General features: G+C 35.8%; 1 protein-coding gene across 5 annotated transcripts in view; it reads left to right on the top strand.

The window, feature by feature from the left end:
* The window catches only part of map7d1b (MAP7 domain containing 1b), a 46,108-nt gene extending 32,227 nt beyond the window's left edge, over positions 1-13,881 (top strand). For all 5 annotated transcript variants that reach the window (XM_051873104.1, XM_051873107.1, XM_051873105.1 and 2 more), the window contains 12 exons: positions 4,396-4,515; positions 4,847-4,989; positions 5,207-5,337; positions 7,152-7,390; positions 7,569-7,854; positions 8,703-8,862; positions 10,911-11,015; positions 11,119-11,169; positions 11,259-11,307; positions 11,434-11,512; positions 11,603-11,835; positions 13,339-13,881. In XM_051873104.1, coding sequence (XP_051729064.1) covers positions 4,396-4,515; positions 4,847-4,989; positions 5,207-5,337; positions 7,152-7,390; positions 7,569-7,854; positions 8,703-8,862; positions 10,911-11,015; positions 11,119-11,169; positions 11,259-11,307; positions 11,434-11,512; positions 11,603-11,835; positions 13,339-13,349 — 1,607 coding nt within the window. In that variant the 3' untranslated portion in view covers positions 13,350-13,881. The remainder of the gene's footprint in view (positions 1-4,395; positions 4,516-4,846; positions 4,990-5,206; positions 5,338-7,151; positions 7,391-7,568; positions 7,855-8,702; positions 8,863-10,910; positions 11,016-11,118; positions 11,170-11,258; positions 11,308-11,433; positions 11,513-11,602; positions 11,836-13,338) is intronic.
* Positions 13,882-14,964: the final 1,083 nt, after the last annotated feature.

Genomic DNA, 14,964 nt, shown 5'->3' on the forward strand with positions numbered 1-14,964 from the left:
ATTTTGAAAGAAGTCTCTTATGTATGGAGCCACACACATGGCATGCGGGGGAAAAAATTCCTCATTTTAAGGAAATTAAATTGTGTCCATGCTGTAATAGTTCATTCCTTTGTTTTAGTTAAATCATAGCAAAGTGAGGGAAGGAATTACTTCAACATGGCCACGAATCACGTTTTACTAAAATGAGGGGACAAATTAATAATTTGTGGGAATGAATTCTTAATTCATATATATATATATATTTGTCCATATGTCTTATGGACAAAATGTTTTTTTTTTTTTTTATCAAAAATACAGTAAAAAAAAAAAAAAGTAAAATATTGCTCCAGTTTAAAATGTGGCTTCTATTTGAATATATTTTAAAATAATTTAATCCTGTGATGGCAAAGCTGAATTTTAAGCAGCCATTAGTATTGTGCTGCTTCATATTTTAGTGGAAACCGTAATGCTTTTTTTTTTTTTTTTTTTTCAGGATTCTTTGATAAATAGAAAGTTCAGCATTTATTTGAAAAACATTTTTTGTAACACTTTAAATGTCTTTACTGGCACTTTTGATCAATTTATTTAATGCATCCTTGCTGAATACTACTATTAATTTCTTTAAAAAATAATAATAATAATTAAAAATCCAAAATTTTGGTTTATATACGAAAGAAATATGTTTGGTATAGTGTTTAGTATAGAAGAAGCACCACTCAAGTACTATTAGTGCAATCTAATGTTATACATCATTCAGTACTAGGGCCAGATTTATTAACAGCTTGCATCAGCGCAAACCCCCTTTTTTTGCGTTAAAAAGCTACTGTCAGGATTTACTAAAGACACGCAGTGAAAAATTAGCACTGAAAAGGCGTGGACACATTTATTTTTACAGCTGACCTTATTGCATATGCATTTGTTGGAGTTTCCCTTTCAGACGCAAAATTTATGGGAGGAGAGTATTTAAATGAAATGCAAGGTGATTTAATAAGGTTTGCGCTCGTCAATTTACGGGTATTTGCGGCATTATTTACTAGGGCTGGGACAATACATTGATTCTTGATTCGTGATACAATGATACTGGATCAATTCTGATAATTTCTCTCTTGAATCAATTCTGAGCTTAGTGTTAACAGCAGATGGTGCTCTAGGCTAGTTTTTAACCGCACACTCAAATGCTCATGAAGAAGAGCACTGGAGAGCAATCGTGTGTTCGGCTGAGTCATGTAAGTGGTTAAATATATTTGCACCTCGGCTCAGAATGCTTTTATGACGTGAGATTAATGTAAACACAGCCCACTGTGAACACCCTAGTAATTCGCTTCAACTTTTTCAAACTTTATGAATGATTATTTTAGATTTAAGTGGGGTGTGTAAAGGAATTGGAAGCAAGCAGAGTATGGGTGTTTCTAAAGCACATAGTGCCATCTGCTGTTAAAAACTAAGCGCAGAATCAATTCGGGAGAATCGCGATAAATCAGAAAATATCAGAATCGCTCCAGATTCTTTGTATTGTGAATAGAGAATCGATGTATTGTCCTTAGCCCTATTATTTACTGCCCAAAAAAAGCATATCTCAAACCAGACTCTAATTTGTGCTGCTCTTGGTAGATTGCATTGATCATTATGGAAATTCGTCCGGCTGCGTCCGTGTTCTTTAATTTGCGTCATCAGTAGATCACGCGGAGAACTTTCCACTCCCATCTGCGCTGTTTTTCACACTAATTTGCTCTGTTTAGTAAATTTGGCCCATAGTATTCTAGTATATTTTTTAAATGATAATGATTAAGAAATTTCCCATCCCTACTGTATACTGCACGCTATTTTTTTTTTATATATATATATATTTTCAAGCAGTATAGCATTATGCAATGCTAAACACTCACAAACAGTAGTATGCTACATTTTATCAGTATGTGTACGCAACAGTTATTTTCTACATTTTTAGTCCACTCTTGTTGGTCCAGTCAAATTAAAGACAAGAGGACACTCATCTTTCTTTAAATGGAAGGTCAGTTTAAGCACATTATATACACAGCAAAAGTAGTATGCCATCCCGATATTCTATGCAAATGGATAATAACATACTATGCGCAGTATAAATGCTAGAACCTGCAGAGATAGTAGCAGTATGGTAGTTATTCTGAACATAGCCTCATTTTAAGTTTCCTCTCTAAGGAAATAATGTGTTTTCTAGAATGCTGACATCCACATGCAGCAGAAAGCACCAATTATAAGTCAGCAAAACTGTGGCTATGCAGATGTGTATAAATCAAGATAATAACAGCATTGTGCACCGCATGGCAACTGTGTAGCTCATGGTCTGGTCTTATTTCCCTGTCATTAGAGATGACCACTCCAAGTGCACTTTTTGTTGAGATATAATATGAAATACTTAGGTTAAACATTTTAGCTGCAGTCTTGAGAGACTTTCTGGCCACTGAGGGTTGTTCCTGGAAATACTGCTAAATATTGTTTTTATAACATATAGAATGAAGATTGTTTAGAAGCAGGAGTTTATATCCTAGATCGTGATCAAACCTTCTGTTACAGTAGTTCAGGCAACAGCTCGGTTTGCCGCAGTGGGGGAGAAAAGAAGGCAGCTGTTGCCTAGCAACGTCCAGTGACCAGCCGTCACGAAGTGTTGTAAATTTTCTCGTGTTGCTACAGTGTCAGATCGGAACACCATCTCGTTGTTATTTTGAGAACAAGGGTCCGTTTTGATACACAGTATTGTTTTAATGTTACACGATTGCAAATACGACATTGAGAGTGTGTTTCTGCCTGTTCGTGCCCGAGTGTGTGTGTTTTTGTAGCAAAGAAGCATGGGAGAAAATGAGTGTTATTGAGACCACAGATTCATTTCTTCGTCACTTCACTTGTTTTTCTCATGTCTGTAGAGAAGTGTCATTCAGTCATCTCCGTGACAGCCCAAAACTCATTTTAATGTGCTCTCAGAATATTAACTCAGCGGCAGCATCCCATAATTCCCAGAATAAAAACCCATGAACACTCTAATTATTCTGCTATTAGAGTGCTGTTCGTCTAGACATGCAGTTAAACCATGCAGAAAATTCATAAATGAAGTTTCTTAAATATTGCAAATGTTTCTCCTTGAGAACAATGAGATTAAATGGAGAGCAAAATGTGATTCAGGTGTTTCTCCTGAGAAAAAGACTCTGATTTGTCTCTTCTGGAGTTTCATAAGAGATCTCAATGATGTCTCAAACTGTGCTCAGACTTGCCGAGAATACTAAAGTTTGCGTTTGCTCATAACTCAAACATGTCTCATCATATTTTTGTAAGACTAAATGATCTGAGCTATTTACATACAACTGTTCACAGGTATGGGGTGGGTACGATTTTTTAATTTTTTTGAAAGAAGTCTCTTATACTCATCAAGGTTGCATTTATTCAATCAGAAATACAGTAATATTGTGAAATATTATTCCAATTTAAAATAACTGTTTTTATGTTAATATATTTTGAAATGTAATTTATTCCTGTGATCAAAGCTGAATTTTCAGCATCATTACTCCAGTCTTCAGTGTCACATGATCCTTGAGAAATCATTCTAATATGCTGATTTGATGCTAAAGAAACATTTCTTATTATTATCAATGTTGAAAATTCTTAGTATTTTTACATTATACATTTTTAAGGATTCTTTGAAAAATAGAATGTATTTTAAATTGATTTTAAAGAACTTGTATTTTAAATGAAAATCTTTTTTTAACATTATAAATGCTTTTTTCTGTCACTTTCTGTAACTCAAATATATGCATCCTTGCTGAAGAAAATTAATGATTTCTTTCAAAAAAATCTTACTGAATATTAACTTTACAGTGATATCGCTCTGTACTTTGAGTCAACGATTGACTCATTTGTGTCTTTTTTTTGTTCTTACGAGACATTTTAAGAGAAATATCTTAAATGAAACATACATAAGTGCTCCATTTTGTCTCCAGAGCTGTGAAAGAAAACTTTGAGCAATAAAGCATCAAAGTCTAACATACATAAACTTTAGTTACTGTGTCCTTGATTTAACCAGCATGAGTAAAATTACTGGTTAAATTCATTATTTAAATTGAAAATTCAATTCTATTGGATTTACAGTGAGCAGATAAGCGAAAAAAGTGTGTGAATGTGTGTGTAAAGAAGTACAGCGATCACAACATTCACAATAGTGTAGATTCTGTGTCTTGCAGGAGTCCAGATCAAGACATCACTGTCAGTGTTCACGCAACGAAGGGCTTGAGAATTCCACTTCCAGTAACAGCCTCTCTGATTGGTCAGACTAGTTGTTACTGGATGTTACAGCCAGCTGATTGGCTGAACGCTTGCTTCAGCCCTTTGTCGAGTGACCTGCGGTATGTGTTCACATGTGCCGATGCTAACAGCACCCTCTTGTGTCAGCCCGCAGCTTGCGCCTGAGTCCGTGGGAGAGCCGCATCGTGGAGAGGTTGATGACACCCACCCTTTCCTTTCTGGCTCGCAGCCGGAGCGTCGCCACCCTCCAGAACAGCAGCGACCCCCGTGAGTGAAACGTCACACACACACTTAACATGTGAGGAGCTTAAGGTAATGGTTATACTCAACACATACTACATGCACAGCCATGTAATGAGTTAAACACACATCATAAACAGGTGTAATTGAGTGCAAACAAGCAATTGCACTTATTTACTGAATACAATGTTATTTACAATATTACTGTATTTTTGATCAAATGATGAACATAAGAGATTTCTATAAAAACAAAAAATGTAGGAATCTTACCAACAGTAGTGTATTATCTCAATTCAGTATGTAATGATTTGTGCATAAATAAGTGAATGTCTCTAAACATCTCTGTGTCTGATCTCAGATCAGTGTTCCCGCTCTGCGTCCGTGTCTCCTCTGACGCCCTGCTCCCATCATCATCCTCACCAGCACAGCGCTGAACGCTGGAGGGTCTCGGCCAGCACCCCTGACATCACACAGCGCCAGCACAGACGCAACTCCACACCAGTAAAAACACAGCAAACAACAAATGCAGAAATATTCATATAAAAATGCTAATATACACTTCAGTTCAAAAGTTTGGAGTCTGTATCTCTCTAAGATTTTTTTATTGCTCACCAAATCTGCATTTATTTGATTAACAATGGGAAATGTTATTATAATTAAGTTTTGATATATAACATTGATTTGACTCTTTAAAATGATTTGTAATGTTTTCCTCTAGTTTGAGAAGAAGAAGAAAGAAAAGAAAGACAAGGAACGAGAGAACGAAAAGGAGAAGAGCGCTCTGTCTAAAGAAAAGGTGGAGAAGAAGAGACAATCTCAATCCATAACCAGAACAAAAACAGAAGCCAGGTGACTCTCTCTCTCTCTCTCTCACTCACACACACACACACACACTCACACACACACACACACACACACACACACACACAGACACACACACAGCACATGCTCTCTGAGCTCAAGGCTGCTGCAGGTTAAACACTGAGCGTTCACAAGCCAAAGAGAGGCACTGGTCCAGACCAGCAGGGCGTCTGGCAGGCTGTTCGCTTTTATACAGGCCTTTGTGTTCAGTTGCTTTGTGGAAAAAGTGATAAATTAGCCATTAAAGGGATTAAAGTTGTACTCTTATTATGGCTGTCCATGTCCTGCCTGATTGGTTATTTACACCAGGCGCCAAGGTATCAGGGTAATTTGTTTTCTCGCTAAAAAGTGACAAAATCCACATTATTAGTGCTACTTGCTAAGGCAAGCATCACTATTATTATTGCTCAAACTTGAGGTTAGTGTATATATGTGTCTGTGTATGTATATTATATAATAATTTTTGAAGCACTAACATTACAAACTGGAAATAATATGTTTTGGTCTATATTTGTCACTGGTGAGTTGCTGCAAATAAGCACACGGCGATAGAGAATACAGAGAATGATCTTTAATCAGAAATACTCAGCAAACGTAGAAGAAATAGCAAAACCACTACACATAAACGTAAATGAGACTGAACCAAGAAATGTATAATCAATGGAAAAAAGAACAGGTGTGTAAATTAGGAACTATTAGGAACTATGTTTACACAACACTGTTTTCAACTAAAAATGGAAAACATTTTTCGCTGTGTTTTGGCTGTTTATTTACACAGCAATGGCATTTTGGGGTCCTTAAAACGCAAACATTTGAAAACAAGTTTCAAAGTGCAAGTTTTCAAAAATGATTCCGTTACTGTCTCCTTTTTTTTTTTTTTTTAATGCAAATTTGTGAGAACGGTGACGTCATGCACATGTACGGAGCCCCGCACATGACATGCAAGAAAAAGAATAGTAGGCAAAATCGTGCACATGATTTAGCAAATCGAGGGAACGAATTAGTAAATCGTGCGTACGATTTACTTTTTTTTTTTTTTTGCATGTCATGTGCGGTGCTCCGTGCGCATGCGTATTATGTGTTTGGTCTATTGGCGGGTAGTTTATCTTTACAAAGTGACATCGCCAACTACTGGCCTGGCAGCAGAGCGTCTTTAGTCGTTTTCACAGATCCTTGTGAACGGGGATCGTTTTGACAACGTTGTCGTCTGTACCCACAAAAACACAAAGGAATTTTTTTTTTTTTTTTTTTTTTTTTTTTTTAAGTACATTGTTGTCATGTAAACGTACCCTTATAAGCACAGGGAATTCAGGCAAACCAGAACAGGGAATACAGAACCAAAACACAATGAAACTAAACAGGACATACATGTTACAATATTGGGAGGTGTTCTTAATTCTATTCTCATTTAGGTTATTAAGCTAAAAACAGAGATTCATCACCTAAATGAACTACGAGAGTAAACTAAACGAAAAATTAGAAATATTGCCTTAGCAACTAACTGAAATAAGTTTAAGTGGATGCACTAAGATTACTAACTGGAAATAAATAAAAACTAAATCTAAAACTTAAAAAAAAAAAAAACTAAATACTAAAATCAAAAACTAACAAAAATGACAAAAGCACATAACAAAATTACTAAAAATTTAAAAAGAAGTTAAAATGGAAAATATCAAAAGAATGTAATGGAAATCAAAATAAAAACACAAAGTAAGACAATCATTTTTAATTGTGGTTACGAAACCCTTTGTTTTGGTCTGTGTTGGGATGTGTTCTTAATTCTCTTAATTCTCTTTTTTTAGCCCAAATCTCAAAGCTAAAAACAGAGCTTCATCACCTGCGACGCCCAGGAGTCGCCCCCTCTCCCCCAATCCAGCGGTGTCCCCCAAACCACCCTCATCTTCGGGCCGGACTCCTCCTGGCACCAAGACACGGCCTAAACGGGCTCAAACTCCCGCCCGCGTACAGCCCCCTGCCGTCGCCGCTGTCGCCGTGGAAACCAAGGAGCCCCGTCAGGTTGACCCTCCCAAGGACACAAAGAGTGAGTGTGATCATCATGACGACTGAAGCAGAGAGGCTTTGCTCTCAGATAAATCTGCATGACTGCTCAATGGTTTTCAAGGAGCCCAGGGTGACTTTTATAGCTTTAATATGGATAAAAGAAACGCAAGTGCTTGTAAGGATTTTACTCTTCTTGATGGACTGTTTTTTCTGTTTAGCTGCTCTTAGTGTTCCTGACATCACTGTCTCCTCTGCTCCGGCCACGCCCCTCACTACCTCTGCACCAATCACAGCAGTTTCTCAGACACCAGAGGCGGTGCCTATTGTAGCCGCCGCTCCTTCTCGATCGCTCTCTCCTGAACCCGGCCCTCCGGCTGCCAAGCCCACAGCTGGGACCAATGATCCAGAGGAGGCGGCCAGGGTTTTGGCAGAAAAGAGACGTCAGGCACGTGAGCAGAGAGAGAAGGAGGAGCAAGAGAGACGAGAGCAGGAGCAGAAGAGCAGGTTAGTGGATTATAGGCCGAGTGAAGGTTGTCAGTCTTGCATATTAAACATAAAATCCTGCCCACTTTGACAGAAAGAGGCTGCTTGATTGACATTTACAGTGACATTTACAGAAGAATTATTATCATTAACTAAAACTAAAACTAGCTGAAAAAAAATAAAATATAAATATTAGATGACAAAATTAAACTAAACAAAAAAATAGAGATTTTGCCTTGGCAACTAACTGAAATAAAATTTACTTGAAGCACTAAAATTACTAACTGGAAAAAAAAATAAATCCTAAATAGTAAAATACCTAACAAAAAATGACAAAAGCACATAACATAATTAATAAAAAATCAACTTAAAAAAATACATAAAAATAAAAGCAAATTCAAAATATTAATACAAACAGTAGATAAATAATATACGTAGTAGTTTCTGTAGATTTTAACAGTGAATTTCCAGGACTTTTCCAGTTGTTTGTGATTATTGGACAATTTCTAAAATCATTTTAGAGAGATTGCACTCAAAAAGAAAATTCTGAAATATTTTATTGCTGATCATAACCACATCATTTATTTACTAAATAAAAATTTACAGTTAGATTTAATAATTTATCAGACCATGATTTACGTGATTTTGTAAAAGATTTTATTAATTTCAGTTATTTATAAATTTGCCTGTGCAATTAGCTGAAATAAAATAAGTTATTTTTTTTATATAATTAGTCTTATTTCAGTTAATGATTATTTTAATGATTTAAGTAATAAAAAATTTTTTTTTTATGCTTTTATTTAACTATAATAACTCTGAGTATCTAGTCATAACTCTGTAGATGCTAATCCTGTGTCATCTTCATTCAGAGAGCTGCGTGAGGAACACGCCAGACGTGAGGAGGAGGAGAGGAGGCGCAGGGAGGAGGAGGCGCGCTTCATGGCAGAGCAGCAGCGTCTGCAGGAGGAGAAGGAGGCGCAGGAGCGAGCAAGAGCCGAGCAGGAGGAAAACCTGCGTCTGCAGAGACAGGTGAGCAGTGCATCATGGGTAATGGCTACCATTGATGACAAACTTATCAACAGGATAGAGTATTTAAGTGTTTCAATAGTGTTGAAAATTAATATGAAGCTTCTGAACATTCTGTAAAGTCAAATCTAAACAATGTGCATTGTGGAAAACATGGGAGAAAAATGGCTTTTTTAATGGGCGGCGATAATGATGAAATTTAGAGAACAGATGGACAATGTGATGCCAATATCTAAACAATTTAATGAGAGCAAGTAACAAAAAAATGAGACATGCAAAACTGATATATATATATATATACACACACACATATGAAAAGTGTATCTATATATACACATATATTTATTTTATTTTATTTTATTTTATTATTTTATTAAGGGACCAAAATGTGACCTGGACATACAATTGAAAGGTTTTATTTGATTTATTTTATCCATTTACAAAGTCATAGTCAAGTGAACATTAATTGCGCGATTAATTTGCCTGGCTGATATATATCAGTTTTATTGGCTTAAATAATATTAACTTTAATTATGTATTTGTGGCATATGTGTTTTGGTGAGCATATAAATATTTGCATTGTCTTGTGTTGAATCAGAATCTATTAATTTGCTCAAATCAGCTTTATTTCTTCTTTTCTTGTACATTCATACCAAAATGTTTTAAAATCCATCTGCAGTCTTCAGTAAAATAATTTTAATACAAAAGACCTTCAAGGCATCAAGGTGACTGAGACACAGGCAGACAAAAGGCTTTCATACGACAGTCTCAGCTTGAGTCTCCTGCAGTGCATTAGCAGCCGTTCAGATTCGTATTCACATGAGAAGAAGATACATAAGCCTCGGGCGACTCTCATCTGCTGCCCCGTCAGCTCACAGAGCCCATCTGACATGAAGCCTGCATGTGTTCTGGTTTGATCTGATTGTGCAGGACAGGCCTAATGGGTCTGTTTGTGGCTCTCTGGACGGACAGAGGACAGCTGTGGTGTCTCAGCAGCATCAAAAAGGATTTAAACTGTTACAAGGACACAGATATGCATAAACAGATTGAACTTGATGCCACATCTGGATTTATGGGCAATGAGATTAAGCTAATGAATTTTTTGCAATGTACTTTAATGCATTTATGTCTTTAAATTATATGTAGTCCATTTTCTTATATGCAGTTAAAATATACTGTGTCTAGGTCAGTGTTATTGTAGTATTATTTATATATTATTATAGTTTTTGTTTATATTTTGAATTAGATTTTATTTTTGTGTTTTAGTTTTTCATTTTAGTTTTAGTTTCAGTATTTTTTATGTTTATTTAATTTTAGTTATTTTAATACTTCACTAAACCTTACTAGTACTTAAAATAAATGGAAATTGGCAACTAGCTGAAAAAAAAAAATGAAAGGTTTATTTTTATTTTATTTTATTTCAGTTATATATTTGGCCTCTGCTTCCCTCTTGTGGCAGGGGAGTGAAAATAAAACACATTCTGTTTGTAAAAATCGTGAAGTTTCACAAAGATTTTAGCCTGACATTCAATATTTTACAGACGTGATCATGTTGGGCAGTGTTATTTTAATATTATTTATATACACTGTTATTAATAGTATTTATTCATATTTTAAATTAGCTTTTATTTTTAGATCATCCGTTTTCATTTTCATTTTATTTTACAGTTTAGTCATTTGTTTCCTTTTGTGTGTGTGTGTGTGTGCAAAACTTAAATTTTTAGTTTTAGTAATTTTAGTACTAAAACTTATTTCAGTTAGTTGCCAAGCCAACATTTCCAATATTCATTTAAGTTTTTCATCTAATATTTATATTTTATTTTATTTCAGTTTCATTTCAATTATTTATTCAATTTAGTTTTAATTTTTGTTAACAATAACAACACTGATGTTGCCTCCGTAACAGTGAATTACTGTTATTTTTCTACCAGCAGAGACAAACTGAACTACACTACCCAGGCAAACCTTGAGTCATGTCATAGGGCTTATGGGTAATTCAGGGATGTGTAATGGATTTATGGGTAATGAAGTTTTATTTGTGTCTTTGCCAGCGAGAGGAGGCTGAATCCAAAGCCCGAGAGGAAGCGGAGAAACAGAGGATAGAAAGAGAAAAACACTTCCAGAAGGAGGAACAGGAGCGCCTGGAGAGAAAGAAGGTAACGAGAGACTCTTCAAATGCTTTTATTGCTCTCTAAGAGAAACAACTGAGTGATTTTCCTTACTTGTGGATTTGACTAACATCCATGTTCACCTTTTTAGCGTCTGGAAGAAATCATGAAAAGGACTCGTAAGAGTGACGCAGGGGGACAGGTGGGACACGTCTGTGTTTCATTGAGTATGAATTCATCTCACACACAGAGTGAAAGGAAAATGAACCTGCTTTATTTGTTCCTTTGCAGAAAGACGTAAAGACCCCAGCTCAAGTGAATGGTAGAGTCTCTGACAATGGTAAAAATCGATTTGTAGTATTGTGCATGTGATGTTACCCTTTGAAATAACTTGTTTCTCTATTAAAAATATGTTAAATTAGTTTAAATGAAAAAATATAAAGCAGTTAATTCTCTTGTCTTGCAGTAATCCAGAAAAATCCTTCAGAAACTCTCCATAGTGGTGCAACAAATTTTAACCAATCACAAGGAGACGTGAAAATGAGGTAAACAAGAATTTGCATAATTAGTTGCATGAATATTTTGAGATAATATCTGACAAAATAATGAAAACTACACCCATGTTTCTTTGTCAGCTCTGTGTCCTGGGACGCAACACCTGTCATTAATGGTGTCCAGCCCACCAAACATCAGAATGGACTGTCCTCCAATGGAGAGGCAGCAGACTTTGGGGAGATCATCAAGCTGTCCAATCACAGTGGCAGTGGAAACAGTGGGCAGGGTCAACCTGCTGACCCAATCATGGCCTTTGAGGGAGGGGAACCGTTCATGATGAAGGCGGGACCTATGAAACCTCAACATGTGGCAGGTAAGATTGGATAGTTTTAGGGTACGTTTACACGACAACGATATGCTTAAAACATAGAAGTTTTTCCTTTGAGTTTTCCGCGTACAGACGACACCATTGTCAAAATGATCCCCATTCATACGAATCCATAAAAAACGACTAAAACGCTGTATTCTGCTGCCATTAGATGGCCATGAAACACCATAGGCTGAACATGTAATACGCATGTGCATGGTGTCATTGTTTCCTCAGATTCACGTTTTTGTTGTTTACACGGAGACCGTTTTCAAAAACTTGCACTTTGAAACCCGTTTTCAAAAGCTTGCATTTTCAGGCACCTAAAACGCCGTTGTCGTGTAAATGAACAGCCAAAATACATTAAAAGTTTTACATTTTTAGTTGACAACGGTGTTAACGGCCCCTTAGATTAGATAAGAAGATTTTTGATTAGATATTGAACATAAAAGATGGTTAGCAGAATCTCAAAGCTGATCTTTTCTACATGAAAATGGAAAATGATTTACATTTCTTTGTCTTTTGAAGCCATGTGCAAACTTTATTTTGTCATTTTTGGAGCTTGATCATTGCAAACCCAAATGCTCAGAATAATTAATTGGTTTGAGTAGGACAAACTTAAATTAAACAAATTAGTTCAGTCATATTAACTTTTATGAGTATTTTTCACTTTCTTTTTCTTTCAAGTTCACAGAACTGATATATTTTAAGTAAACTGAACTGTTTCATTGTTTTGAGTTTAATGAACTCATTTCTTTTAATTAAGACAAACTTAAGTTTAACTGAAACTTGGACGGGATTTCTGTTTCCCAGCATGCTTTGCTCATGGCACTCGAAAGGGAGATTAAATGCTAAAATTAAGTGTTATATAATGTTTTTTGTTTGTTTGTTTTTTTTGTTTGTTTTTTTGAGCAAGATTAATGTTAAGTGGGAGATTTAGTAGTGATTAATGTTTTGTTATGCTAATTTAGAACAGTTTCTGTTAATGTGGGTTTTTGGAGAGTTACCATCATGGTGACGTGGTGCGTGTGGCTTGGTTTGAGAGCAAGTATGTTAAATGTTTTATATTGCTGCACTCATTCATCAAGTGCTATACCATGCTTTTGTTAACATGTTAGCAAGTTAGCATTTTCTGAATTAGCTTGTTGTAGCTACATAAGTTTACACTAATAAAAAGGTTTACATTGAGGTTACATGAACATTTTAAGTTAAATGTATGAATTAGTGTATTTAAACATTTCAAGTTAAGAATAGTTAATAAATGTATGGGTTCAAAATAAAAATCTGCCAGTTCTGCTTACTTAAACTTTGAATTTCTTAACTTAAAAAATTTGAGGCAACTGATTGCCTCATATTTTTTAGTTTTACCAACTTATTCGGCTTTACTGTGTGTGAATCACTTTTTCATTTTCATTAACTTGGAAAAAGCAGCCTGGACATTCTGCAAAACATCTCTATTTGAGTTGCATGGCATGAAATGAACTTTTGTTTGTCTTTTTTTCTCTGCAGAGGTCCTGTGAGAGAGCAGAGCCTTCTGTGAGAGAAGAGAAGCCTTACGCTACCACTGCTTCCACCCCTGACGTGTGCCAAACCAACAAAAAGACTGCTTTAACTTTAGAAACACAGACAGAAACCGCAGATTTCTGTGGAAGCACTTTGAGGAAGTGAAAGAAGAGGAGTAGAACCTTAAAAAGACACTTATATACATAAAAAACGTTTGCAAAAAGTCTCTGTCTATTTCACTGTGTGTCATGGTGCAAAGTTTCTTTAAAAAGTCACCTGCCATTTATGTGGTGCACCTTAAAAGAGTCACTATATAATGAATTTTAGAAAATACAACTTGGAAATACACAATGTTTGGCTATCATTATGATATTAATTATTGTTGTTGTTGTTATGATGTATTGTTATTGTTCTTTTAAGTAGAAACGTGTGTGTCTTGAATTATTGCGTTATTTAACGTGTGGAGCATCAGAAGAGGGCGATATTCTGTATGTTAATGTATATTTGCCTGATTATGACAGACCTGTGGAATAAATCTTTATGAAAGGGGCTGTGTGTCAGTGCTGTGTACTTTATGATTTCAAGGTCTTAAGATGTTGTAGTCACACATGAAGGCATGTTTTTGTGTTTCCACAGTTTGTGTTGTGGCATGAAACCCCTCTGTGCAGCAGACGACACATGAGCACAACAGAGAGTCAGAAAGATCCAGACAGTAATTTAAGGTACTAAGAAATACTGTAAACTACATCAGCATACTAAGATATATTATGGAAGCTTGTTACCGTCACGGAATAAAAATCAGTTAATTGCAACTATTTTGATTATTTGCAATCTCAATCAAGTCTAAAGTATATATTGCACTGGTCATGATGACTTGATGAGCAATGGTCTGATTTAAATACACCCTAAGCTTAGAAAAACTGTTTACTTTTACGAATGAAATATGGGAACCTTTTTACTTTCAATCAAGCATGTTTTTTGCTATATCAACTTTAAATTGAATAATTTTGACACAGTTGCCATACTTGATTTCTGTGCAGTGAATAATTTCAGCCAGTGGAGGGCAACACAATCCTGCAGCCCTGAATCTAAACTCAACCTTCCACCCATGTCACTCATGTATACTGAGCAATATCCCATTTATGATGTACACTTGCATTCATCTTTGCCCCTTATCTATGCATACTTTATTTATGCTGTTAATAAAGTAGGTCTAGATCTTCTCGTTCTCTGGTGAGAGTCTGTGCATGTTTTGACACTCAGTTCTGGTACTTCAGAGCGATATTAAAGCAAATATGAAGAAAACGCAGTGACAATACGCTATTATTATATAGTGTATTATTTAAAGGGGGGAAAAAAACATTGTGGTTAGCCTTAAATCACATTGCGACCACCCAAAGTTTCACCAGCGCACACCCACTGACATGCTCTTGGCCCTGAGAGTCCGATGGTCATCTCAAGCACAGTATTTTTAGATGGATGATAACAGATATAAAGTAAGTTATGACTAAGGTAGGCGCTGCCAGCTGGGTTTTAATTCATTTGGCATGGCAGGAATGAATAGGATCTTAATGAGTGACAGAACACGCCACCTGAGTCCACAAGAACTGCTCTCAGGTTTGCATTTGATTT

Source organism: Ctenopharyngodon idella, chromosome 19 (assembly GCF_019924925.1).
Source record: "Ctenopharyngodon idella isolate HZGC_01 chromosome 19, HZGC01, whole genome shotgun sequence".
Classification (NCBI taxonomy): domain Eukaryota; kingdom Metazoa; phylum Chordata; class Actinopteri; order Cypriniformes; family Xenocyprididae; genus Ctenopharyngodon; species Ctenopharyngodon idella.